The 27,239-nt window shown below is 49.8% G+C and overlaps 1 protein-coding gene across 2 annotated transcripts in view; it reads left to right on the plus strand.

The window, feature by feature from the left end:
* UNC13C (unc-13 homolog C) overlaps nucleotides 1-27,239 on the plus strand; it is a 65,933-nt gene that overhangs the window by 21,980 nt on the left and 16,714 nt on the right. The window contains exons 5-18 of one of the 2 annotated variants that reach the window (XM_077317905.1): nucleotides 2,115-2,193; nucleotides 5,775-5,846; nucleotides 8,317-8,536; nucleotides 9,902-10,129; nucleotides 11,653-11,794; nucleotides 18,722-18,891; nucleotides 19,732-19,847; nucleotides 20,843-21,006; nucleotides 21,383-21,537; nucleotides 23,471-23,535; nucleotides 23,977-24,066; nucleotides 24,701-24,829; nucleotides 24,978-25,111; nucleotides 27,103-27,188. In XM_077317905.1, coding sequence (XP_077174020.1) covers nucleotides 2,115-2,193; nucleotides 5,775-5,846; nucleotides 8,317-8,536; nucleotides 9,902-10,129; nucleotides 11,653-11,794; nucleotides 18,722-18,891; nucleotides 19,732-19,847; nucleotides 20,843-21,006; nucleotides 21,383-21,537; nucleotides 23,471-23,535; nucleotides 23,977-24,066; nucleotides 24,701-24,829; nucleotides 24,978-25,111; nucleotides 27,103-27,188 — 1,850 coding nt within the window. Of the gene's footprint in view, nucleotides 1-2,114; nucleotides 2,194-2,321; nucleotides 2,961-5,774; nucleotides 5,847-8,316; nucleotides 8,537-9,901; nucleotides 10,130-11,652; nucleotides 11,795-18,721; nucleotides 18,892-19,731; nucleotides 19,848-20,842; nucleotides 21,007-21,382; nucleotides 21,538-23,470; nucleotides 23,536-23,976; nucleotides 24,067-24,700; nucleotides 24,830-24,977; nucleotides 25,112-27,102; nucleotides 27,189-27,239 lie in introns of those variants that run through there. The other variant, XM_077317906.1, reaches the window with a different exon arrangement.

The following is a 27,239-nucleotide window of genomic DNA, read 5'->3' on the forward strand; positions in this document are numbered from 1 at the left end:
TGTTCACTCACAAAGCACTTAAACATACCACTGGATGTAGCAATGGCCATGAGCACAGATGGATGGCTTTAAAGGGGGGTTACTCAGGTTCTTGGGAGATATGTCTGTCAGTAGCTGCTAGCCATAATAGCTAAAGGGACCTTTCTTGTTGAGATGCGAAGCAGTCTGAGATCCAGTGCCTTAAGGCAGCACAGGGGAAAGGCCTGAACGGTGGCTGTGGGTCCTTCTGGGCAAATGGAAGGCCATTGCTGGACTAGCTGCATTGCTGATCTGATCCTACAAGGGTCTTCCTATGTCCTTATATTCTTACGTGTCACAGTCCCACTATAGGCCCCATTGGTCAGACCCCACCTGGAGTCCTGTGTGCAGTGCTGGAGGCTGCACTTCAGAAAGGGTGTTGTTAAAATGGAGAGGTGGCAGAGGAGAGCAAACAAGGACAATCCAGGGCCCGGGGGGTCAAGCCCTGTGTGGAAAGGCTGAGTGACTTGGGAATGGTCAACCTGCAGAAGAGGAGTTAGAGAGGGGACATAGTGGCTTTTTTTTTTTAAGTATTTGGTTGTCACCTGGAGGAGGGCAGGGAGCAGTTCCTGTGAGCAGAGGATAGGACCTGCATGTAACTACATGTAGAATTGTACTGTCTGGGTACCAGGAAAAAACTTTCACAGTGAGAGTAGTTCAGCAGTGGAATCGGCTGCCTAAGGAGGTGGGGAGCTCCCCCTCACTGGCCGTCTTCAAGCAGCCGTTTCCCATGGATGCCTTAGGCTGATCCTGCAATGAGCAGGGGGGTGGACTGGTTGTCTTGCGGGGCCCTTTCCAATTCTGTGGTTCTGTAAATGGTAAATGAAGCAAAACATGGCGATTTCAGTTCATTCGCTGACTGCATCTCACAATTAAGGGAACTGGGGGTGGGATCTTGATGTGAATGGGGGGTTCGGGCCTACAGCAGGAAGTGTCAGTGCTGACTCTGGGTGGTATTCTGGCATAATGCAGAATGTAAAAGTGCCAGGGATGCTTGGGAGCTCATGGTGTAGCCAGTGGCTGAAACCAATGAGGTTTGGGCCTAGTTGGTGCTTGGATGGGAAGCCGCTTGGGATACTCATGTATGTACACAGCCTTGGCTTCATAGGAGCTGAAAGGCAGATGAAAAGGCAGGTGATCAGCCGGATCCTCAGGCTGCTGCTGGCTTTGGAACTAGCGCAGGGTTCACCACTATCTGGACCCTGTTTTCCTGCCCTCTTATCCTTGCACAGGCTGATTATGTTACAATGTCACAACAATTAATTATTATGACTCTACCCTCTTGCCGAACAAAAGTGCTTTCCTACATCACAGAAAGGTCCACCTCTGCCACTAGACTTGGCAAGAAAACCAGCCACCAGCAGGCTGTCAGCAGTTCTCCTGAAGTTGACTAGTGGTACTTCCATGGCGAGAAGCCTTGCTCTCCCCCCCCCCCCCCGTTCTGAAGGGCAAAGCTCTGCATTTCCTGCCCCGTATCTTCCTACCCCTTTGGTATGAGTTGCTTCACCCGGTTTGCTGCTTTGAACCTGAAGCTCACCTTTTGTATGGTGCCAGAGCACCCACTTGAGGACTTAATGCTAAAGGCACAAATGTTTGCTGTATCCACTAGCATGGAAGAAGTGGTGTGTGAGTGAGAGAGAGAGAACTGTCAGGTCATAGCTGACCCCAACAAAGGGCTTTTAAATAGAGGTGGTGGGTCATTGCCTTTCTCTGTAGGGTATTCCTGTTGAGATCTCATCAAAGTACTGACCTTGTTTCAGCTTCTGAGATCTGTTGAGATCGGAGTCTACCATGCTCCCTTTCCTCCCCGGAAGGGAAGTCTAGAGAATGCCGAATTAATTGCTCCTTCCAGCTCAAAGGCTGATTTTTGGAGCAAAGCACTTTACTGGCCTGTGATTGTGAATATCTTTCTCAGCAGCAAAATAGACGTAGGACTTTTCCATTGTGACACCACAGAGCAGCACAACAAGGATTCCCAGAACCACTCTATACTGTTCTGATGGGATCCGTGGGCAGAGAAGCCCATGGGATGCTGCTGCTTAAAGCTGCTGGTGTCTCTCTCTCTTGTTTCCACCCCTGTTTTCCTTCCTCTTCAGGCCAGGCAGTGCTCTGTATGGAATCGACAGCATGCCGGACCTGCGCCGCAAGAAGTCCTTTCCCCTTGTCCGTGATGTGGTGAGTTCCAGGCAGGCATTTGCAAGCTGGTTTCTGCCGATGGGATCTTTCTCTCTTCCTTGGCATGAGCCACAGGCTTGTCCTTGTCTCAAGCTGGGCCAGCTTCCTGCATAAAAGACCTGCCCAGCCCCTGTAAACAATTAGGAATTGTTCCCTACTGCAGTGTTAGTACATTGCCAAAGGCCTATGAGGTCAACCGAAGAGTGCAGAAGAGTCACCGTCCGTGAATAATACTAATAGTTCATTGTTCTGTTGTGAACCTATCAGGCAATGGGCTGTCTCATGACCCTTGAGCTAACGCTATCCCTGTCTCTGCAAGTGCAGCTCTTTTAGTTGCCGTCCACCCTGTGGTTATCCATCTCTGTGGATCGAGGAACTCGTCCTGGTTTAGAAAGACAAGAGTGAGGGCTGGCAGAGCCTTTACCCTCAGGGGATCTGCTTCTAGTGCAGAACTTTGAGGTTTGCCAAACAAGCCACTTGGAATTGCCTTTCCTACTTGCCTGTTACACTTGAGGGGGTCATTGTGCCAGTTTTGGTAGGTGGGCTCTGGGAAGGGGCAGCCCCACAACAGGACATTTCCTGTCTCCCAAGATGCCTACGCTGTTTCCATTTTAGAAATGCAGGCCAGGCCAACAGTTGCTGTGATTTCTCTGCTGTTTCAATGCCAATCAACATATTAACCACTGCTTGTCATCATCAGGACAGCACCTGAGTATTAATGCATTCTCTGATTCCTTTCTCATCAATGCTGCATTTTCCAGGCTATGGTAAGTGCCTTTCTGTTGCTGAAGGCAAAAACAAACAAACAAAATGATAAGTATGCATGGTAGTCCAGAGATCGCTGCAAATGCCATGGCCTGGGGCTAGAGATGGAAGAGATTTGCTCTGTGCCATGCCCACATGTGCCAGAATGGTGGTGGATGTTGGTGAGCCTGTGCTGAAATTGTTGTGTTCCAAGGTGAAGAAATCCCAGACCTTCCCTGTGTCCTCTTAGGTCTCTCCCATTCAGGAACGTGGCATTTCCAGGGAGTGCCTTGTGATGTCTTCCTCTTTGTGTGCAGAATATTAATTTCTCATTGCAGTACGAAACCTTCTTATGGGCGAACCTCACTGCTAAACTGAATAGAGGTGTAATAAATGAAAAAGAAAGGTTTGCTTGTTCACTGATTAAAATAATACTAAAAAAAGAATGGCTACACAGGAGCAGCCAGAGCTACTGGGGTATTTGGCCATGAAGCGTGCTTTCCTGGAGAGTTCCTTCGAGGCTCAAATAGCCTCCCATCTGGGTTGGAACTTCAAGGCCGCCCACTGTGTGCAAGTCTGTCCCCATGTCTGCTTGTTGCTGAAATGACCCTGTCATTTGGGCCAGCTCGGGAGTTGCTGTAGGAATTGCCGTGCCTAGTGAGATTAGAGGTCCATCTTGTAGCTGCAAAATGAGGCCAAGAAACTCCCAGAGGGAGGGGAAGGCAGTGTGGGGGAGGCAGAAGCTGAGCCTGATGGCTATGTTTTGCCCCTCTTGCTAGCCAGAAGTATTCTGAGGTTAGCGCTTGCACTGTCCTGGTGAATAACTGCCGAATGCTCATCTTAACAGCCCTCACAGAACCCCCTGGCAATTAATGCTAGAGAGCTGTGCAAAGAAACAATCCGATGGGTTGTTTCTGGTCTGCCTGTTGCATGCTTATTCTGCGGAATGTGTGCAGTACGTGGTCCTCCCATTGGAAGCAATGCCTCACGCTGTCAGTAGAGCTGGGAGGCTAGGAGCAACAAGGTGGTGGGAGTCTTACTGCTGTAGCACGTTTGTAGGCTGGCGCTCCAGTTGCCTGCAGCATATGGTAGCATAGCTAAACTGGGGGGTGGGGGAATAAAACAGTAAGTACCACACATTTAAACAGTGGTCCCTTATAATGGGCAAACCTCCTTCCTTCAGATACATCTTTTCACCCAAATTCTGAGCCCAATAGCATCTTTAAAACCAGTAAAGATTTATTCAAGCCGTGAACTTTCTTGTGCATGCACACTTCCTCAGACACAGAATGCACATGAAAGCTCACGCATTTAATAAATCTTTGTTGGTGTTAAAGGTGCTATTGGACTCAAATTTTGTTGTGTTACGTTAGACCAACATGGCTACCCACTTGATTCTATCTTTCCCCCCCGTTTTTTTTACTCTGTTGCAACCTTTTGGGATCTTTCCTCCCTCCTTCCCTTAAGGAAGAGAATGGCAGTTTGGCCTTTTGCATTGGTCTTGTTTGCAATGCTAGGAGAGATCCTGGAATTTGCCCCCAGGTGAAGAAGGGAGCTGATGTGGCCAGCCTCCATCTCTACCATAAGGAGGGAGGTTAGGCAGGAAGAGCAACGTCGAAGGAGAGAGAGTGTGAGACAACAAAGGCCGTAGCACATTTGAACGCTACAGCTGTTGTGTTTTCATACCAGAACATCCACATTTTCATAACCACATCCAGAAGCTCTCATCCAGCCATGCTGTTCTCCCACTTTCTGTTTGGCCATGTCATCGATCCTGTTATGCCTTTTTGCTAAAGAAACGACCTAATTTCTTTAAACGGGATATCTTGAACAAGTAAAGGGGTAAATACGTCTTCTGCATATCCCAGCCTAGTAAGAAGCTGGTTTAGTTTCCCCCTTCTCTTCCGGCATCTCCCTGATCTCCCATTGGCTTACCCCATGTCATTGCCAGGATCACCCTCTCACCTTGGCATCAGGTTCCCCCCCCCACCTCACCTTCTGTGTGTCCTGCTCAGTACCATAAAACCCAGAGGCCATGGTCATATGCTGTTGCATGACACCTGTGGGAACCTCACAGTAATCTGTAAGAAGAAAACACACCCAGTGCCCTCTGAAATCCAGCCCTGCTACGTTGTGATCCTCCAGGGATTGCTTTTGGGGCTTGCTGTCATCCCATGCTTCTCTTGGACTTCTTTTGGCACAATCTTTCCATTTCTCTGTCAGCCTACTCATTAATTTCTGAGTCTGGCAATGCAATCCCTATTTGTCCCTCTGAACGGTTCACGTTTAATACTTGTAATGACCTCAATTCATGCTGGCAGAGGCGGTAAAGCCTGCTCTACAGGAAAATATATGGCCTTTTCTGGACTGCTGGTTTAATATTAATAATTAAAAATCCATTGAAGCCCTTGAGGATGAGAAGTCTTCTATCAATAATATTTCCTTCTGTCCTTCACATTTATTGATGTTCTGCTAGCTTAAGCAGTGCCAGAGGCCAGTAATATGTTTACCACAAGAGTTCAGTCAGAACATCCTCCGAGACCAGCATCCCAGTTTCTCAACTGGGCGTCTCCATGTCCTTCTCCAATGCCACACCGTGCATGCACACACCTGCAAGCACATCCCGGGCATGGGTTGACTTTACCTTTTATGTGTTTAAGCACAACTATCATATCACCCTTTGCCCTTCTCTTCTTCAAGCTACACATACCCAGCTCTCTCAGCCTCCCCTTATAAGGCGTGGATCCCAACCCCTCAGCCATCCTAGTTACCCTTCTCTGAATACTGAACACCTCACTGTTGTTTTCCTATTGACTCTGTGCTTTTGCCTCGGACAGACCCTTGCTGCGCGGAAGTCTGGCCTCTCGCTTGCCATGGTCATCCGGACATCTCTGAACAATGAAGAACTGGTAAGGGGCCTCTTTGCAGTTCCCAGCTTATTGCCTGCTTCTTCAGTGCAAATGTTTGCCTCCTGTCTGTGGTTGCAACTGCTACCCAGAGCCATCGCCATCCTTGTTGGGCCATGCACTAAGTGGATACCAAAGGGAGTCCTTTCCTCCAGCAGGTTCAGGACAGCAATGGCAACTTCTTGTACTGCATGGTCAGAAGAGGAAGAGACAGCTGGGGAAGGAAAAGGCCTTTCCCTGTCAGCATCTTCTGGCAGAAGTGACCTATTAGTCTTGGGAGAACGCCACCATTGACCCTTGACACTGGAGAACTAATTGATAGGCTTTGGGGTTTCCATCTTCCACACTTCATATGCAGTTCCAGCCAAACATAATATACCTCTCACAATGGGAGGATGCCTTTTGTTCCCAGCGAGTCAAGACGCTGCATTTGTGAGTGTGTGTGTGTGTGTGTGTGGGGGGGGGAGTTCTGATGTGCTCTACCCAGAGGTGTTTCTTCAGCTGCTCTCCTTTTTTGCCCCCCACTCCATGGCCCCCACTTCTTCCTGCATGGCCTTTGTGTGCATGAGAGCTGAGGAACAGGCTGGTTTGCAAGCCATAATTCTCTGCAAGACTGATGGAGATGACTGTCAATATTTTGCCCTTAGGTTTGCCCTCTTAAAAAAAATGTTTAGTTTGTTGAGAAGAAGGCATAAAATGATGTTAAAACAACATGGCATTCGTCAGAAAACAGTAGGACATTTGGTGGCACACACACACAGTAGAAAAGAGAAAGCACCCTGTTAATGAATTATACAAAAAGGCTAAAAGGAAGGGTCACACGTAGGCATTTGCATTGTGCTAACTAGTACTATACCCCTGGCCATTTCAGGACAGGAAAATAGCAGGCCAAAGACCCTTTTTCCTGCATGCTGTAGTCCTGTTGGAACGGAGCACCTATGCCCAGGAATTAAGGAAAACCCACATATCACATCTGACTCTGACACTGTGTTCTCCATAATTTGTGGCTTAGCCCTTGTGTGCTGTCCCTTGCACATCTGCATATATTTGCGCTTCACACAGGTCCTCATGAAGAGAACTTTTCTTGATCACCATTCACTGGGGTTTGGTTCCACAGAGCAAATCCATGTGCAGCCAGGAAGTTGACTTTCAGGACACCATTTTGAAGGTCAGCCAGCTGAGGTGTGCTTAATGAGAACAGAATCAGTCTCTGCGTGCTGCCTGCTCTCCCTGTAGAGAGCAGGGCTGTGCCAAATGTTCTCTTAAACACATTTTCGGCAGCAAAGGAAACTGAAACATCCTTCTTCAGGCACAAGTGTCTGTTTCTTCCTTTTGTCCTAGCTGTCTGCTGCCTGCCTGTTGTTCTCCACTTGGCGCCATTTCCCCCTGATCAATGCTGCTTTAAAAAAAATAGCATTCTCTTGTTACTGGAACTAGTGACTCCTGCTAGACAGGTATCACATCAGATGATGTCAGAATGTTTTAGAGCCAGTTGTTTTGTGTGTGTTTTTAAAGCCCAGAGGAAACATAAGAAATTTCAATAGTATATTTGATTCTGGTCTTTCCTGAAAATTTCAGCTCACTTTCTATGCACTGCAAAAATGACTTTTCCCTACTGCATATACTAATTTTCTACTTATTTATTTTTTCATTATATCTGTACTCTTATGATCCCTGTTCCATTGTCTGAGGAAATGTGCCTGCACATGAAAGCTCACACCTTGAATAATCTTTGTTGGTCTTAAAGGTGCCACTGGACTCAAATGTTGTTGTGCTACTTCAGACCAACATGGCTCTCCACATGAGTCTGTCCCTAAAATGTCACTTCTGCCGGTGACCCTCTGGGGCTCAAAAGGGGAGGGTGCATGAAACTCACCCCTCCCCTTGGTGTGCACCAGACACAGGCCAGGGTCTTGCAGTCCATCCTGCATACCTTCAGAGCTGAGCTTCTGTGGCAGGGTGGAGAGCCAGTGCCATCCCAGCTCTTGCCCCTGGATTGCAGGAAGGCTTATTGATGCTGCGTCTTCTTGGCTAACTTCACTTGTGTCAGGATTTTTAAACAATTTTTTTTCTAACCTCAAGGCCTGTTTTTTTAGCCATATCGTTTAGCCCCTGTGAGAAACGGTTAATGCTGAAAAGCGCCTTTGCAAAATGCAGAGCATCTAGTAAGGAGTCTGGCTTGAAATAAAACTTGATGTATCGATTGCCTTTCACTAGCTGTTCTCCTCCTGAGAAGAGATGTTGTTATGCATGCACTGGTAATACCAGTGGTAATACCATGTACTTTCCACCAGTGGCAGGATGAGGAAGGGAGAGCTCAGCTGAGGAATGGGCAGCTGGCACACAGGCTCATGTTTGGTGTATCCCATTAAAAGCTTCATAACAAGAGTCTGGTCACGTATAATTTGAGCTGCGAATCACTTTCTTGATTTAATCATCTCTCTCTCTCTCTGTGTTGTGTCCCACTGGATAGAAAATGCACGTCTTCAAGAAGACTCTGCAGGCTCTCATGTACCCCATGTCCTCCACCACCCCACATTACTTTGAAGTATGGACAGCCACTGCCCCCACATACTGCTATGAATGTGAAGGTCTCCTTTGGGGCATTGCCAGGCAAGGAATGAAATGCACTGAGTGTGGGGTCAAATGCCACGAGAAGTGTCAAGACCTCCTCAATGCCGATTGCTTGCAGAGTAAGTATTTGCCACCGACCTTTGGGTTGCCCCCCCCCAATTTCTCAAGGTGTCCAGGTTATCCCCAGCTCACTGGAACAGAGCTGCCTCATGAGTGAAACTCATTACATGCATTGGAAATGGACAGATATGTTAAATGTGTATTGATCTTTCAGAGGTGTGAGAGAAAGATAGGTCCATTTAACAGGTCAGTAGTCGGCAACCAGGGTGCAGGGACAACATTTCTTTCTCCCGGGACCCAAGTCTGTCTCATCTGAGATTTCGGCTTCAGCGCAAAGCAGAGCAGGTGGCAGAGTTGCTGAGCTGGAGCTAAGTGTTGCATTGAACTGGTGTTTCTGTGGACTGTGTTCTTTCAGCTGCCCTCCTGCTGATTTCATTAATTAGGCTGCCTCTTCTGGATTTTACTTATCCCTTAGCTTTGTGGGGAGAAATGCTTTCTCTTCCATTGTCAGTTAGCTTGCCAAATGCTTTTTATGTGTTTGATCAGATTGGCTCACTAAACAGCCAGAAAGCTTTGAGCCATAATAGATGTACTGTTGGACTTGTAATTTTGAGCCCCAGTAAATGACTTACCACTCTTGTGCTGCGGTTTGATGTGGAGGCTGTCTTGGGAGTCATGTGGTTGCTCCTTTTCCCGGGTGTGAAAATTTGAAATGAGGGGGGAGTTACTGCCAAATGTCCGTTCTGATGGCTGCATAGCTCAAGTTTTGCTGATTAATTACTTAACACTCCCCTTCAGCTGGTCAGTCGGGTGTTGTCATTTCCCATAAACTCTTGGCTTCCATCAGATCCCAGCTTCTATGGGTTCTCTCTTGCTTTCTGTCTCAGAAAGACATCTGTACATTTCATTAGGGGGGCAATTATGTTGTATGGGTAACAAGGTCCATTGGTACACATCGATGTTTCTCTAGGAACAGTTTATAGGAAAAGTAGCAGAATGGTCTTGAGGAAATATGCATGCACACAAAACCTTACACCTTGAATAAAACTTTGTTGGTCTTAAAGGTGCTATTGGACTCAAATTTTGTTGTTCTACTTCAGACCCACTTGAATCAGTCCTGAATATTGTTAGATCTCAGCAAACTCTTCTGAGTTCACTCTGAAAAAAGTCCAGTTAAACCAAATTATTGCCTGGGAATGTGTTTCAGTATGTCAGCTATTAGAAACCTTGGCTCATGTAATGGTCTGCATGGTATGATGTGACCCTAGAATCCACAACTAGAATTTATTTATTCCAGATTTCAACAGCAGCCTTAATTACAAACACACACACACACACACACACACACATATACATACGGATTATTTATCCCGTAAGCAGTAAGCTGTTGACATATGTCTCATGACACCGTCCTCTGTTTTCAGGGGCAGCTGAAAAGAGTTCAAAGCATGGTGCTGAAGATAAAACCCAGAACATTATTACAGCCATGAAGGAACAAATGAAGATCCGAGAGAGAAACCGGCCAGAAGTGTTTGAACTGATCCGGGAAGTGTTCCTGATACCCAAGGAAGATTTTGTGCAGCACACAAAGGCAGCCAAACAAAGTGTTCTGGATGGGACCTCTAAATGGTCAGCAAAGATCACCATCACAGGTATGGGGACTTGTGATTTTAGCTAGAACTCGGTTACTCAGACTTGGAATATTCACCAGCACTGACGTACCATTTTCCTTTCTGATCTTGTGGCATTGTGACACCACAAACGGTGTTTCTGTGTGTGCTCTGAGGGAAGGGGAAAAAGCAACATTTTCCTCCTAAAGCTCCTGGGAGAGGCTGTATTCTAAGTCTTGCATATTCTCCACTGCATGAATGTTGATCCACTGGAATTTGTTACCCCGTTGCATTGGATGGAGCAGTCAGTACCGCTTCACGTGTGCGCTGTCGTACGCTCCTGCAATTCACAGAAATTGCAGGCACATGGAGATTGCATCCTGTCCTCTTCTGCCTTTGCATTGCTTTGCACTCAGCCTTTCAGTTGGCCTTTCAGATTGGGGAGCATTTATGGCAGCAGCTGCTGGCTGACTTCTGAGAGAGTCAAGGGCCCCTTCCCATATGCTGGCAACCTTCTTCTGCCTTTCTTTGCGATGATCACTAAGAGACTTCACCACCTCTGTGGCAAGTCTGGCCTGGAAGAATGGCAGCCTGCCCTTCTGCTCCTACCCCCCTCCCTTCCTCCCTTCTGTCATGGCCTCCTTAGGATGGGCAGGGAGATGCTGCTACTCTGGGTCATGGTCCTTGCTCACATTGATGAGTAACTCTACAAGGCAGGGCAGCAACATAGTTTATGATTTGCACCTCAGAGAGAATCCAGCTGATGGTGGGATCCCTCTTCTTTCCTTTCTCCTCAAGTTCAGCAAATGTGCCTCTGAATACAGACATGGAGGAGGGCAGATGAACTGGGCAGTTTGGCACTGTAAATTTTCTGAACAGGACTTCCTCAGGCAGAGACAAGGATACAAGCCCTGCTGGAGCAGGGGTTGCAGGCAAGCTCCTTCTGCCTCAGGTGGCTCGAGGGATGGCTGCAGGATTGACTGAGAGACTCCCCAGCAGACAATGACCAAGGGTCTGTACTTGGAGCAGCAGCAGGAGGAACATCTACTTGCTGAGCCGGGGAATCAAATCCGGCTCGCCAGATTAGAAGCCCACACTCGTAACCACCGAACCAAGCTGGCTCTCTTAAAAGTGCCACTGGACTCAAACTTTGTTCTGCTGCTTCAGACCACCATGGCTACACTCCTGAATTTAAATAGGGGTTCAGACAAATGAATAAACTCCATGTTCAGAGTCTTGAAAGAGCCCTTTTAGCTAATTCCTCAAAGGCTCCTTCACATCTTCCCCGACTACCCCTACTGTGTTACTGGGCACCAAGACTTCCTCTTCCTTCATCTTGGCTTAGAGGAGGCTTCTAGGTGGCCTGTTGTCACCTAGAACACATTTCCCTTTCCAGCAACCTTTGGGGAACCATCTCTGTAGTGCTGGGAGTGGGGTTGGATCTGGAGTATGGCCCAGAATCCCTTGCAGTGCCTCAGAGGGTGAATGCAGAGCTTTGCCTCTCAGGCCTGCTAAAGTCAAGGGTCCCAGCTAAGTAGTTAAGGTGTCTCTCACTTTCCCAACAGTGGTTTGTGCCCAGGGTTTGCAAGCAAAGGACAAAACAGGCTCCAGCGATCCCTACGTGACAGTGCAAGTGGGCAAAACGAAGAAAAGGACAAAGACTATCTTTGGAAATCTGAATCCAACATGGGATGAAAAATTTTATTTGTGAGTACGTCTGTAACATTTTTGCTTCCTGCTAATGAGTAATGCGTATGTGGTCTGCCACACCCCCATTTTTGCCATGAAAGTTGCTTGGTGACATCAGGTGAGCCATTCACAGAAACACAGGGTGGTTTTTTCCCCCAGCACTTTATTAGCTCTTGCTGCAGGGGGAGCTCTTAAAGTCCTTGCTGGGGTAGCAGGCAGACAGAATCTAGAATTAAAACTGTTTTTAATAAAAGCCGTCCTCCTGGGCATATCAGGCCATATCGGGAAGAAAGGTTTTGCTATCCTGGGGAGGGAAGAAAACCTACCATCCAGAGTGACTTATTTATGGGCTTTGCACTTATTAGTTGATGATGAAGTGGGTTGGAAGCCCTGGATTCTCATTTTTGTGTTTAGAACTTGTGCGCTTTATGATGTGAGCGAGGGAAAAAACTTGGAGAGAAAGCTCAGAGAGTGCTTGGGATGGTCTTGTGTTTGACTGCTAGGTGGCTAGCAGTGAGTGCTAGGTGGCTAGCAGCCCATACAGCCTTCAGAGGAGCTCATGGGAGGGTTCTGTGAACAGATAGGCATGACACAGCTGGTGTGGGGCAGAGGCAGGATCACAGGGGAGTCTCAGGGAGAGAGGAAGGTGCAATAATATTCTGAGGAAAAGAAGAGGTACTTGAGCGAGAGACAGGAGGGTCAGAGTGAGACCAGAAACTGAGGCAAAGCTGCCTGGCAGGGGTCTAGTTGCACCCTGTGTTTAGCAAGTGTGGGACTGAAGGGCAGGATCTGTGTTTTCCTCAGCTCCTGCCAGGCAGTCCTTTGGGGATTTCTGTTTGTGTTTGTCGGCACGTTTTAGGCAATATTTGCCCTTGCCGAATCTCCTGGGTTGCAACAAGCACTGCCGGTGCAGTTCCCCCTGGACTGCTTCATGGCTCAGGGGCTTTTATCAGCCTTGCGCAGCATCCTTGACTAGAGTGTACCCTCATACGAGTCAATGAGCTTCAGTCCTCCAAATGAGGTTGTAGGGGAATGTGCCAGGCTGCACCTCTTCTGATGCCTGTCTCTGCAGCTGACTTGTTGAAGCCTGGCTAAGAAGGAGCCCTTTGGGGCTCAGTGTCCTTACATGGGACTTCTTAGAGAGAGGCCCTGGAAATGTTGCATGGCTTCCTCTTAGCCCTGGGGCACGGCTGCTTTGCAGGCGCAGCCTGGCGGTGGGAGCCTGATGGGTTGGGGCTGCTTCTGCAAGGAGGGCTATGAAAAAGGTCTTCTGAGAAGGGAACAGGTTTTCTGCATTGTGCCAAGAGATAGAGAACTCACTTGTCAGGTCAAGTTGGCTGAAAGATGGGAAAAGAGACTTCGGGGAATGGTTACCTGAGCAACACCCTGTGCAGGCTGGCTTTGCAGGGGAAACCCTGTGGGAGCTCAGGTTGAGCGAGGATAGTTTTCCCGCTCCACTCGTCATGATGCAGGTAAAAGAAAAGAGGCAGGGTTGCATGGCTTACTAGGCTCTGGCTGTGTGGCCTCCAACAGGGAACACTCTTGTTCCAGGAAATAGATTTTCAGGAAAGCAGGCTGGAATAGAGAAGGTGACCGCAAACTCTGGGTGGGTCATGCATTACGTGTTCTGTATGGCCGTTTGGCTGCTTGGGAATCCCCTTCCTCTGCTCTGCCTTGTATCCCAAGAACCCCAGATTAGTGCTGCAGTGAAGGGAGAAGCTGCATCCAGCAGAAATTCTTCCTTCTGGGCAATAGCTAAAGGCACAACAATACGGATCCCAAAGCCGCCCTCTCCTCCCTTGGCTTACTGAGGGAGCTGTTCAATTCGAAGCAAGACCTGGCAAGATCCAGGGCCATTTCTCCACAACTGCCCCCCCCCACTGCCCCTGCTATGCTTTCGGAAACATACTATAAGGGGATAGAAGAGGCCAGAGATAGGCCAGGCACTGCAATCCTGAAAGATGCAGCTACTCTGGCAGAGTCTCAAGCCGGCAACCCAGGGCTCCTATGGCTGCTCACACACACAGAAGTTCCCCCTTCTCTTGAGTCCTACTTTCCTTTTGGCTGTTTTTGACAAGACAGGAACCGTCCTGGGAGTCACTCACTGGCTTCTGAGGCCCCTGCAGGACTGGCCAGTGGAGGGTGGGGATGGCCTTTGTTCTGCCAGGACTTTGGGCATGAAGGCTAAGCCAGTCCTGAAGGAGGCCAGTTTGGAGCTTCCTGTCTGCACCATTTGCCTTGGGACATGCAGGCCTCCCACTGGCACTTCTGGGGTTTGACAACCGCCCACAATATGTGCATTTCAGAGCCATGCATTGATAACCTGAAATGTTGTATTTGCAGTCTCGTCATATGGTTGATTTCTGCTGACTCCGGATGCCTGTTTTGGCTGGCTGGCTGCAGCTTGCCATCTGGCATCTGTAAAGTGCTTCTGTGTGTGCCGGCTGTTCTCTCCAAAATAAGCAAATAAATGTTAATTAACTCAAATAACACACACAGTGAAGCTTTTGAAGCCCATGAATTGCTGTTTTTGCCACCACATTCATTTTGGTCTAATTGGCACATCTTTGATAGCAAATGTGGGGTATGCACAGTTGGGGGTGGGGTTTATTGTGGGAGAGAGAACAGCCTCCCTGCAGTTCACATTGAGCAGCCTCACCAAAACCCATTGTTCTCAAGTGCAGCAGAAACGCACTCCCACCCCAGCATCCTTACCCCCCTCCACCCCAGAAGCAGGTTTTCCGCTTTAAACAAGAAAAGAGGATTATTTTTTTACAAACAAGGCAGCAAAATTTTATGTTCCACTCTTCTGTTCCAAAATGGATCCACATAGCAGCTTTTAATACTGTTAAAACCATTAAATAATAATAGGAAGACTGGGCAAGAGCATTAATACTTAATACTAAGGGATGGGTGAAGAAGGTAGGGACCCTGGCGGGGGAGTGACCATGTCCTCCTGGAATTCCTTTTAAGACAGGGGACCAGGGAAGGTTGTAGTTAGATGTGTATGCTTGACATTCGTAGAACAGACCTTAATAAACTCAGAGTCATGATGAGAGTCATCCCCATCGATAAGAATGCTGGAAGAGAAAGGGGCAAGTGAAAGGTCAGATCTCCTTAAACAACAGTGACTGCATGCTGAAGCCATGACTGTTCCAGCAAGCTGAGGAGTATCTGGCCTCAACCAGGGCCAGGGCTTTTTTGGCCCCGACCCCCACCTGGTAGAATGACCTCCCAGACAAACTGAAGGCCCTACAGAGCTAGCACAGTTCCACGGGACTTGCAAAACAGAGGTCTTCCACCAGGCATTTGGTTGAGGCCAGGTTGAAAGAGATCCCCCCCCCCCCCCCGTGGCACTCCAAGGAACTACTCCATCTGCTTTGAGTTCCTTATTTTCCACATCTCTCTATTACTTGACTTGGAAATATTTATTTTCTGTACTGCTTTGAGCTCTTACTCAGCCTCCTTCAGGGACTATATGGCCATTTTCTGAATTCCTGGGGGGAAATTCCTTCTGCCAGCCCCGGGCACTGTTGGAGAGAAGATGCAGGTTACAGAGCAACTGCTCCCATATTTCTGCTAATACCCAAGGATTTAAACATACAAGAATGATTTAGTGAGACTGCTACGCATAGCCATCTATATGAAGCGTCTGAGATTAATAAAAGTGGCCAAGGATTTAAAGCATGTGGCCTTTTGATTACAAGTGTGGATTTATTTTACATTATGCAAATTGTTTCTGTGACCCTGCTTGGTCTTTAAATAATCCTGTTTTTGGGTTTGAAGACTGTTGACAAGAAAAGGAATAGGGGTGTTGGGGGTGGGGCAGCCATTGTAGTCGCAGCCTCTCCTCCCAAGAGAGGGAGTTGCCACGGGCCTCCCCAGGCCTGCTGATTCCCCCCCCTCCTCCAGGCCCGTGCAGGATCGAAGGAGTTCCTGAGCCTGCCACTGTGGCATTGTCTTCCTGTATCATGGCAACAGCTTTTAGAAAGCAAGGTCCAAGTGGCCCAAGACCACGCTTCAGAATGCCAGTCAACATGTCGTGAGGGGAGTGGAAAGAGATGAGGGAAGTCCTGCCAATTTCCTCATAATTTCCACGGTTCTTATTGCATTGCTGTGCTGAAAACTGGTCCTTCTTAACTTTGCTCTTTGGTGTCTCCCAGCAGGGTGGTGGGCAGTCAGGACAAGCACTGAAAAATCCACACATCACCCCTCAGGAGCCTTGCCAAATCAGGCACTAAAGGAGAAGTTCAGACACCCTTCAGTAGCTTTAATTCTGAAAGGAGTGTTGTTTTCACTATGTGTGTGTGTGTGGGGGGGGGATGATGACCTTGGCATGAAAAAATGTGTGGGTGTTGTGCGGCAGTGTGTCTGTGGCCTCCCTGGCTAGTTCGTATGGATGGACGTCATTTGCACCCTGCTTTTTCTCCCCAAGGGAGAGCCAGCTGAGCGCCTGGCCCACTGGGGCTGCTGCGGACCTTTGGCCTGGTGCGCTTAGTGACAGATGGGGGAGGTGCAGGAGGCCCCACGGGCCAAGTCATGGCCGTCAGCCATGGGGGCCACAGTCGGTGAATGGCTGTGTGGGCCGTCGGGGAGACGGTCTTCAGTTCAGCAGGGTGCTGAACTGGCACTCGGGAGACCTGCAAACAAGTGGCGAGGCAGCGGGGCGGGGGGGGGGGGGGAGAGGCTGGACCAGAATCAGTGAGGTTGAGCTGGTGCCCATCCTTCGCCTTCTCAGGCCACCCTGAACCCAGTGGCCCCTCTGGAAAAGGGGCTGGTCATTGTTTTGGAAAGGGGGTCATGGCACCTCTCCCCCAGCCACTCCAGCTGGCTCAGCCACCCACCCCTGGCATTCTGCAGGAGCTTTGTGGGAGCTATTTGAAGCCACCATCCAGCACAGCATTTCCTTGCTGCCTCAATTATTCATTGTGGGGAAGGATTGATTTTGTAAAAATGCTCTCGCTCTCCAGGGAAACTGCTTGTGCTCACCCTTAGAGGAGCCGCGTCATTTATAAGCCACATGGCCCTTGGGTTGGGGAGGGCAGTGGGGAACATCTGCAGAGAGAGAGAGAGAGAGAGAGGAGCCAGCTGGAGCGGGTGGCTCGTGCTTCCCCCCTCCCCCCTGCAAACTGGGCTGGTGGCCAGCGAGCAGAGTGTGCCTTTGGCAGCCCCAGGACTGGCGGCTTGTTCCATGCACAGGGCTCCTCCGCTTGGGTGCTTGGTAAATACATCAAGGAGGATCGGGCCTCCCAGGGGAAGGTGAGCACCTCCTGTGGATGGAGCAGCTACCCAGCCAAGGATGGTAGGAGCTTCTTGACTGACCCAAAGGGTGCCACGGAAGCCCCTTAAGGGCTGATGGGGATGGGACCTTATGTCACTCTGTGTAATCCCTCCACCTTGGGTCCAAATGAGAGAGGCGGAGTATAAATAGCGAGAGAGAGAGAGAGAGAGAGAGAGAGAGAGAGACGGCTGCATACTTGTGGCTTTCCCCGAGCCCCTCCTTCAAGCACATACCCATGTGCACATGGTGGGATGACAGCATGGCCTCTGAGCTGGCTGGCAGATCATGCCCAAATCCAGATTGGGGTTAGTAGACAGGCTGCTGAAGATAGGATGCTTGCACTCCCCCCTGCCCCATCCCCACCATTTCAGGCTGTGTTTTAATTCACCCTTTCCCCCCTCACCCCCTGCAGGAGCCTGATGTGAATGCATGACATGTCGGCTATCATGTCTTTTCAGCCTCTTAACATGCATGGATAGGAGGATTGTGGTCTTGCAGATTTGCACACCAGTCATATTCACAGTTCCTCAGAAGTACTTTATTTGTTGAGTAGGGGGTTGGACTAGAATTGGTCTGTGGGGCCCCTTCCAACTCTTATGATTCTAACAAGATTTTCTCTGCAAAAAAGCTTTCAAAAAGGAGGAGCGTTAGACGAGAAAATCAACCTTTAGTGGCAGGAAGGATCAGACTAATTTCTAAGTCCCAGATCTTGCTGGTGCCTTGCCATAGATTTGCTGCAGAGAGGAAATGCAGGGATCAACAGAGACCTGCTGTTTCAATAAGAAGCCTGGAATCAGCTATTCAGGTTTTGAAATCTGAGAAAACCAAGGGGTGTAATGCAATGGCAGAGCTGTTGCTTTTGTGGAAAGTTGACTTTACATTGGAAGCTGTTGCCCAAGCTACCCACCTCCCTTTCAGGGACCTTCTGCTCTGTGTTTGCACAGGATTACTAGGTCCATGTTTTCTCACTCCTACCATGAATGTATTTCATTTCTCCCCAGTGGGGAACAAAAGTGGCTCACATTCTTCTCCTTTCCTCCATTTCATCTGCACAACAGCCCTGTGTGGTAGGTGAGGCTCTGAGAGGGTGTGGCTTGCCTTGGCAGAGGAGCAATTTGAACCTGGGTCTCCCAGATCTAGGTCCACCACTCCAAGCACAAGGCTACACCGTATGCTCCCTTTCTGACTGTTCCTTCTCATGCATTCCTCGTTCCCCAGCCACTAGGACCTGCCCACGGCCATATTAGCCTTGCCTCACCCACAGGGATGCGTTGACTGGAATGAGCACCCTGCCTCTTCTTAGGGGTATGTGAGGGACAGCCAGTGGGGTGGGAGTGATGAGGAACAGATCTCTGTAGGATTAGGGTTAGACTCTCATTCAGATCCACACCGCATTTAATCCATCTATTGGGCAAGGTAGTTGCAAAGATACAATGGGGAGGGGAGCATAGTGTGCTGCCCTGGGCCCTATGGCAGAATGGCAGACTTTAAAATGCAGGAGGGATTTCCCCAGGTGGCCGGTGCCATCCAAGCTGAAGGCCTCACAATGTCCCCGAAGGCTGAGGAGCCCCCCCCCCCCCTGCAGAGGGGTTCTTGCACTCTTGCCCAGCTGCTGTTGCAGGGCCCTAGAACCATAGTTGATTTCCTTGTCTGCCCTTTTTCAGCGAGTGCCACAACTCCACAGACCGAATCAAAGTCCGAGTGTGGGATGAAGATGATGATATAAAATCTCGTGTGAAACAGCATTTCAAAAAGGAGTCGGACGACTTTTTGGGGCAAACCATAATTGAAGTAAGAACCCTCAGCGGAGAAATGGATGTCTGGTATAACCTTGGTATGTAATGCTTTCAGTCATTCCACAGCACGGCACTTCCCTCTTGCCAGAGCCCCCTGGGACTCTTGGGGAGGCATCCCTGGCTTTCATTCTGAGCCTGAGAGCTCTGCTTTCCCGTAGTCCCCCCACCCCCAGATGATCTTGGCTGGTTTTCTTAAGACACAGGGAATTCTTGCCAAGAGAAGGCCTGGAAGCTCCTGCTCACATCCTGTTGGTTTCAGTTGAGCTTTCATCAGCCTCCTTGCCTTCTCTCCTAAATAATTCGCTCTCTACAAGGGGGCCATGGTCCCAATCCAGCCGGTCCTCTGGGCTGGCCCTGCCTGTTCCACAGCCTGAGTTCTCATGGCTCCCCTGGTGTGTTGCAGCCTGGGCTCGAGTGTCCATGGGCTGGCAGTGTTCCCTGAACCAGCTGTGGGGCAGAGTCCCACTGGCCTCCTCCTGACACTCTGGGTGGGTGTGTGGAACTCTCTTAATGGCAAGCACTGCCTCATTTCTTTCTGTGCAGTCCTGGCCTTTGCACAGACAGCTCTCCTCCTGCCACTTAAGAGGATGGGACAGCTGGAGGTAGGGGCTGTGACTGAGTGGTAGAGCACTTGCTTGGCATGCAGAAGATGTTAGACTCAGGTGGTAGAGAACTGCTGCAGGAGACCAGACTGACCTCTGGAGACCAGGGTCTGAAGGTGTGCCACTGGGCCATGCAGAGAACTGTTGCATTCCTTGCTTGCAGTCTTTTGAGCACATAGAAATGTTTTCTGAAGAAGACAGTAGCTTTTCTCAGCTGCTGAGAACCTATTCTTGGCAATAGCCACAGTGTTACTCCCCCTCCCCCTCTTTTCCTAGACAAACGCACGGATAAATCTGCAGTGTCTGGTGCCATTCGATTGAAACTCAACGTTGAAATAAAAGGGGAGGAGAAGGTGGCTCCCTACCATGCGCAGTATGCCTGTTTACACGAGGTATGTTGGAAAAACAAGTTGCAGGGGGGAGGGGGGTTGTTGTTCCTTACAGCTCCCAAAGAGTCTCAAGGGCTGTTTTCAGGCATACTGCCCCTTCCTCTTTCCCGAAGGATGCTCCCAGTGAAGGAAAGGCCAGCACAGGGGCAGGCAGTTCATCAGGAAGGGGTGGGAGAAGCCAAAGAGACTCTTGTGAGGTGGGAGACAAAGCCAGCCGGGGAGCTGTATGGTGGTCATTGCCAAGCCACTAGGCCTTAGGGAGCTGCCACAACTTGGGGGGTGTTTTCAAAGCTACGCTAAAAGAAAATGCCCTGACTCCCACTCTAGACTGAACTCCAGAGCCCACTAGCATAGGCCTCTGGAGCTGGCGGGGAACCCTTTCCTTTGGGGCTGGGAATGCCTTATGCTCCAGGGAGCCTGTGATTTTGAGTCAGGACTGGGAGCTGTCAGACGCACAGGAAACTCACAACAAAACTTATTCCAAAAGAAAATAGTTTTATTGATTAGCACTATACGCATTGGACTGAAAGTCAAATCTGACTCGAAGCCAGATTTGCCTCAGCTTATCAATACATTTCTCCCGCCCAAAACTTGACAGTTCCCAAGGAGGGGGGTTAGTGAGGAAAGACATATGTGAAACAAAAACAGGATTCCAAACTCCCATCCTTGAGAGAGGTGACAACAACCCTGTGAGCCCATAACAAGATAAGGTTAACATAACATCACTATTCTATTTTATTGCTTACAACCTACAAGGCCGGGGCTAGCAGGCGCCAGGCTCAATCAAGCAATATAACTGACATGGAGGAACTCAGGCTAATTTATGACAGAGATTCTACAATCCTGACAGGAGCATTGCTGGGCTCCAGTCTGTTTGATGCTTCTTGTAAAAGAAGCAAACCAAAGAGGTGCCACACGAGCATGATGCAGCTCAAACTTCATCAGGAGCGCCTGGAGGTTGGCCTTTCCAGTTAAGGTGAAACATGTGTTCCCTTCAGAACCTCTTCCACTACTTGACTGAAGTGAAATCCAGCGGGGTTGTCCAGATCCCGGAAGTAAAAGGAGATGAGGCCTGGAAGGTCTACTTTGATGCTGATGCCCAGGAAATCGTTGATGAATTTGCAATGCGTTATGGAATTGAATTCATATATCAAGCGATGACGTAAGTTGCAGATGGAGACCCCCTAGTCTGACATCTGGGTGAGACTAGGGCTTGGGGTCCTGGGTTCAGGCCGCTGCTCGACCATGAAATTTGCTCTGTGACCTTGCCAGCCTCACAGGGTTGCAGTGAGAAAGGAAGAATAATATGTGAGGGGTGGGATAGAACTGGACAGGCAGAGAGAGGAGGATGTGAGAAGGAAGCCAGCAGCCCGGCCTACTTGGCCATGTCTTAGCAACCAGCATTGAGCCACCCAGGGCTGTGATGTCATGCATTGGAGGCCTCCTGCCTAAAAGGAGGGGCCGATGGCCTTTGGCTTGGCCCTGCAGGAGGAGCTTGCTCTGTCTTTTAACAGTGGTCCATCTGGCTTGTATTGCAGGCATTTCTCCTGCCTGTCTTCAAAGTACATGTGCCCTGGAGTCCCTGCAGTCATGAGCACCTTGTTGGCCAACATCAATGCTTTCTATGCTCACACAACAGCCACAACAAATGTGTCAGCCTCCGATCGGTTTGCTGCTACTAACTTTGGGGCAAGTACTTTTTCCAGATGCTGTTACTCGTGACAATATGTCTACAGTGGAGGGCTACAAAGGTGGTGTGGGGTTTGGAGACTGAGTCATATGAGGAAAGGCTGAGGGAGCTTGGTCTGTTTAGCCTGGAGAGAAGGTGATATGATAACCATCTTCAAATACTTGAAGGGCTGTCCTAGAGAAGATGGAGCAGAGTTGTTTTATTTGCCCCATAAGGTCAGACCAGCACCAATGGGTTAAAATTAATTCAAAAGAATTTTCAACTAAATATCCGGAAGAAGTTCCTGACAGTTAAAAGGGCTCCTCAGTGGAACAGGCTTCCTCGGGAAGTGGTGAGTTCTCCTTCTTTGGAATATTTAAGCAATGGCTAGATAGTCATCTGGCAGAAATGCTGATTTTATGAACTTAGGCAGATTGTGAGTGGATGGCCAGGTAGTTGTGAGTTCCTGCATTGTGCAGGGGGTTGGACTAGATGACCACGGAGGTCCCTTCCAACACTAGGATGAGTCTGAATTCCCTGGTCCAGATTGAACTCAGTCATCCCAGACATGCCTCTGTGTTTGGTTTTATGATGTCAGCTGGCCTGTGTTATATAAGCCTCGCTTTGAGCAGCCAGCTGCTTGGCTGCCCAGAGGTCGGCTGCCTTGGATGGGGGGGGGGGGGTTCCGTTGAGAGGCCCAGCAGAATACCCTGTTGGCTCTTGGCTAAGCCCACTCTCATTGCTCTGCCTGCAGGTTGCTATATTTGGAGGTTTCTCACACCATTGTCCAGTGTCTCTCACCAGTGTGTTGTGCAGAATCTAATCCCTCCTTCAACCAGAAGGGCTGAGGCAGGAGACTGGCAGTAGCCAGCTGGTGCCTGTGTTTTCCATTCCTTGTTCCCATTTGCTTTATTTTTTTGGAGTTGGGTTTCTCTCTCTGAAGTTAATGCCAATTTACCTTTGACGCAAGCACCAATCCAATTTGTGGGTCAACAGCTGGGTATAAAGGCACCACTGGAAGAGCCCAAGAAAGAACTGGAAACAGCAGTGAAGTTAAAAGCTTTTAAAGTGTTTCCTGTGAGCATATGCCTGAAGAGGCACAAGTAGATCTGCACCCCCCCTCCCCTGAGACTGAAGGGCCTTGGGAAGGAGGGGTCCTTGGCTAAAGCACCTGCAAAACGCAGGGCCTAGCAGGGGGGGGGGGGGTTGTGTCAGGGAGACTGTCCCTCAGCCCCAGAATGGTCATTCTGCTCTGGTTTGGGGGACAGAGGCAGGTGGAAGAGACAGCGGAAGGCAAGGTCACCCTGGCAGCTGCAGGGCTGCCTGGGAGAGAGGTCCAGGGGCAGCATTGCACCTCAGACTCTAAGGGCCAGGGCTGGAATGTCCACAAAGCAGGCGGTGGGAAGCCACACAGCCCTCCCTCGCCCTCCAGTGGAGAAAGCCAAGGGACATAGTAGAGGTTTGTGTGTTGAACTAGGACCTGGGACAGCCGCGTTTGAATCCCCACTATGGCATGGAGCAGGCCTGCCTCTCTGAGCAATCAGGATAGCAGGACCCCTCCTAGCTGCTGATCGCCTCAGTCAAGGTCAAGGGAATGGCGAGAAACCTTCTAGGAGCCGCTTTGGGCCTGGTTGATACCATGAGTCTGCCTTTCGCACTTCCATACAGGCACAAGAGCATCGTGGTGCCTGGGGGGACTGGTCTTGCCTTGCAGGCTGCATAGCAGTAGAGAGGTTACTCCAGCTCAGCCTGTGAGGAGGAGGAAGCCATTGTGCAAAGATTGCGTGAAAGGGAGGCTGTTTAAACCCCCCCCCCCCACACACACTTTTCCATTTCAGATACCTGCAGTTGATATGAGAGAAGCAGACTGATGAACAAGGTGTCATCTGGAACTCCAAGTGGGGCAAGGTGATTGGCCAGTGAGCCATCTGACTTTCTTTTTTCCTCCTGCAGAGAGAAAAGTTCATAAAACTGTTGGATCAGCTTCACAATTCCTTGCGGATTGACCTCTCCAAATATAGGGTATGTGCTGCTCCCACCTCAGCCCTGCCCAGGGCAAATGCCCCACTGACTGACTCACAGTTCTGGCATAATTAACTCAGGAAACCTTCCAGGGCCCTCAAGAAACCCCAGGGTTTCATGAAAGCCTGTGCTATTCTGATGAACTATAAAAGTGCTCCTCAAGCAAGAATTTCATGTAGCTGCAGTGACTGTGTGGCTCCAGTGGATGCCAGACCTGTCAGCAAGAGCTGCCCCTACTGAGCCCTTAGGTCCCTTCCCTGCCCATGCAGCCAGTCTTAGGGGGACAAAGAAACAGAGGTGCTCCAGCCGCTCCTCACCCTTTGCTTATCAGGAAGCTCATGACTTCTGCGGAGTGGTGTCCTCTAGGTTTTGCAGGAGGTAGTGGCCTAGCCAATCTCTGACTTTTTTTGCAGCATGTTTGCTTCCATGTTCATGCACTAGGAGAACTTTCCAGCCAGCAGTCCGGAGAGGCTTCAAGACTTGAAATCCACAGTGGATCTCCTCACCAGCATCACATTTTTCCGCATGAAGGTAATTGCTGTGAGCCTGGACCTGGATAGCTCAGGCTAGCTCGACCTCACTACATCTTGGAAGCTAAGCAGGGTCAGACCTGGTTAGTATTCGTATGGGAGTTCATGAAGGAAGTCAGCTCATGGCACTTTCCACTACAAAACACGCCCCCCCCCCCAGTGAGAAGAGCGTTTGGAGGAACTAAGGGAGGCTAGCCCACATGGTGCAGGGGGAAACCCATGCCTGGTAAAAAAAGTGTCTCTGATAAGGAAGGGTGGGCATTTTCTTACAAGCTGGGATTTTTATGGAATCTGGACCCTGCAAGCAAACACTCGGAATTTGATAGATGGCTTAAAAAGTAGGTCTCCGGTCATATTTATTGCAGTTATAAGGCAAAATATGCAGACTGCACATTTCCCCTTATAACTTTGCAACCAAAAGGGTTAGACCTACTCCTAAAGAAGTGAAAGAAAGAATGCTGGGAATTTGTATTGTCCTGCAGTGACATTATTGTCCACCCAGTGTTCAGAATCAATCCAGCCCTGGGGAGATGCCCTTTCCATTTGGACCAGTAATATGCTGGATGTAGAATGTTGCATGCTTTGAAGCTCGTTGTTGCTGGTACTCAAGGTCTGTGATCTTGTTACCTCCTCAGGTCCTGGAGCTGCAGAGCCCGCCCCGCGCCAGTATGGTCGTGAAGGATTGTGTCAGAGCCTGCTTGGATTCCACATATAGATACATTTTTGACAACTGCTATGAGCTGTACTTTCAGCTCATGGATCAGGTGAGCTCTGCTTCAGAACTGCTCCATGGCTTCTCCCCTTCCACCAGCAAGTCGGGTTGCTATGCATCTTGGGAAGGGGCTGCTGCCTTCATGCCACACCACCAGCCTGGGGTTCAAAGGGACCGTCTCCTCATCCTTTTGCCAACAGGGTAAAAAGCAAGACGTCCCTCGAGAAGAGCAAGGCCCGACCACAAGGAATCTGGACTTCTGGACACAGCTCATCACCCTCATGGTGACCATTATTGACGAAGACCGGACGGCCTACACCCCGGTCCTGAACCAGTAAGGCTGTGCTTTGAAGCTGGAGGGGAGGGAGGTGGGGCAGTCCAGGAGGGTGCAAGTCCCTGCCCCCGTCTCAGGTGCATGCTCCTTAGCATAATTCACAGGCAAGAGATCGTCTCCCTAGGGGTCACTGTGATCCTCTGCCTTCCTCCTGGCAGATGTGCACTTTTCCAAATGCCAGAATGCTTGAAGTCCTCTCTCTTAACGAGACCCAGAACAGCTTGCTAGGAAGCCAAGAGAAATGGCTGTTGGGCCTTGGTCTCCTCCAGTGTTAAAATGAAACAAGCAGCCACACATGCAGGAACATGCAATAAACACAGGCAACAATGCTGTGGGGGAAACGGCTCCTGCTGCCACTGCTACCCTGACTCAGCCTCCGCTGCCCATGAGAATGAAGAGGAGCCAGTGAAAGATGAAGGTGTGTGAAGAGCACAGGTAGCTTGCTCTCGCCTCTTCTCACGCAGCTTGGGCTGCTGCTGTGCATTCAGCTGCCATGCCCCCGCCCAGCCCGTCACACTCCAGCTTTGCCTAGAAAGCCTGCACTGCGCTCCAGCTGCTGCAGCTTTTCCTACCCTCAATAGGTAGCAGAGGGAATAATCCCCCTTCCCAGTCTCCTTAAATCACTGAGGGCTTTCCGTATAGGAAATGCCGATCCATCCGTCTGCAGTTGCTCCCTGTTGATTGATAGTGACCGACGTGGTCAAGTTGACCCGCACTGTACCCTGGGAGGCATCCCCAAAGGCTTGCTTATGACTGGAATTAGGTTACACGGCAAAAGTATAAATCATGGGTTTGATACTTTTGGCATTTTAGGTGACATTTGGTTCTAGATTTTGCTGTGGACCAATATGACTGCCAATCTCTTTGCCAGCATGTTAAGCTGGCTGCTAGAAACAAGCTCGCTGGTAGAGTATGACACCTCCAAACCAAGCAGATGCTGGTGAACACCATGGAAAGTGGGGGGGGGGGGCTTACCTTACTGTGAGGGCAGCGCTAGGCTATTTTTAGGCATGGCGATGACTCATGGGGACTGGACTTGTGTGGTTTCCCCACTGCCTCTGCGCCTGCTCATACAGAGCGGCAGCAATGTAAATTCCACAGGGCAGGGTCCTTTGCCCCACAACCCCCCCACCCAAATTTACAGACTTTCTCATGTGGTTTTTATCATCAGCAGTTGACATATTGTCACGGCATTATAATGTTATAATGACCTCAGGTTCCCTGCCTTTGAAGCTTTGATTTTAAAATAGATTTGTAGAGGAGGCTGAGCATTTGTGAGGGCATTAGAAGCCTGACTATGGTCAGGGGCTGAGAGTCGAGACCAAACTTTGACCACCTTGAAACCGCTGCATTGGCTGCCAGTTTGTTTGCAAGCTCAATTTGGGGTGCTGGTTAAGACCATGAAGGCCCCATGGCCAAATACCTAAAGGCCCACCTCCTCCTGTGTATCCCTTGCCCCACTTCCCAGTAGCTCCCAAGCCAGGACAAACAGTCTGTGTGTCACTGACCATGGACATCAGGAAGTCAAGATGCTTGCTATGCTAAATAAATCCACCCTGCAGTGGGCCAGGAAGGAGACCGTGGCTGGCAAGCAATCTTGGCAAGTGTAGTTTTCCTCAAGGAGGCCACTGGAAGAGAAGTTCTCCTGGTCATTTCAGGTCATGCTGGTGGAGAAGACCTGGTCTCTCTCAGATTAGAAGGCTGCTTGGAAAGCCAGCCAAAGGGCACTGGCGCCCGTTGAATGCTGCTGTGTGCACAGAAGCCTGTCCCTTCCGGCCAAGGTCCATGGATGGTTGAGGCATGCCCCCTTTCCCCCGGTCCCACTCTTCAAAGGATTTGAGTTCTGTGTCCCCGAGCCCCCCATCGCTCTGGAGGCCCCCTGCTGCTTCTTTCCCATGGAGCTGGAGCTGCATGGAATGGAGGGTCACGGGCACCCATTCCCAGGAGTTGGGGGTCTGAACTGACCAGTGTGCCTTTGGCTCTGCTTTCAGGTTCCCTCTGGAGCTGGACATGGGCAAAGTCAGTGCGGACATCATGTGGGCCCTCTTTGCTCAGGACATGAAGTATGCGCTGGAAGGTAACGGGGCAGAGGCCAGGGGTGCTCCTCTACAGGAGCGGGTTTGGGAGG

This window comes from Paroedura picta, chromosome 18 (assembly GCF_049243985.1).
Source record: "Paroedura picta isolate Pp20150507F chromosome 18, Ppicta_v3.0, whole genome shotgun sequence".
In the NCBI taxonomy this organism is placed as follows: Eukaryota; Metazoa; Chordata; class Lepidosauria; order Squamata; family Gekkonidae; genus Paroedura; species Paroedura picta.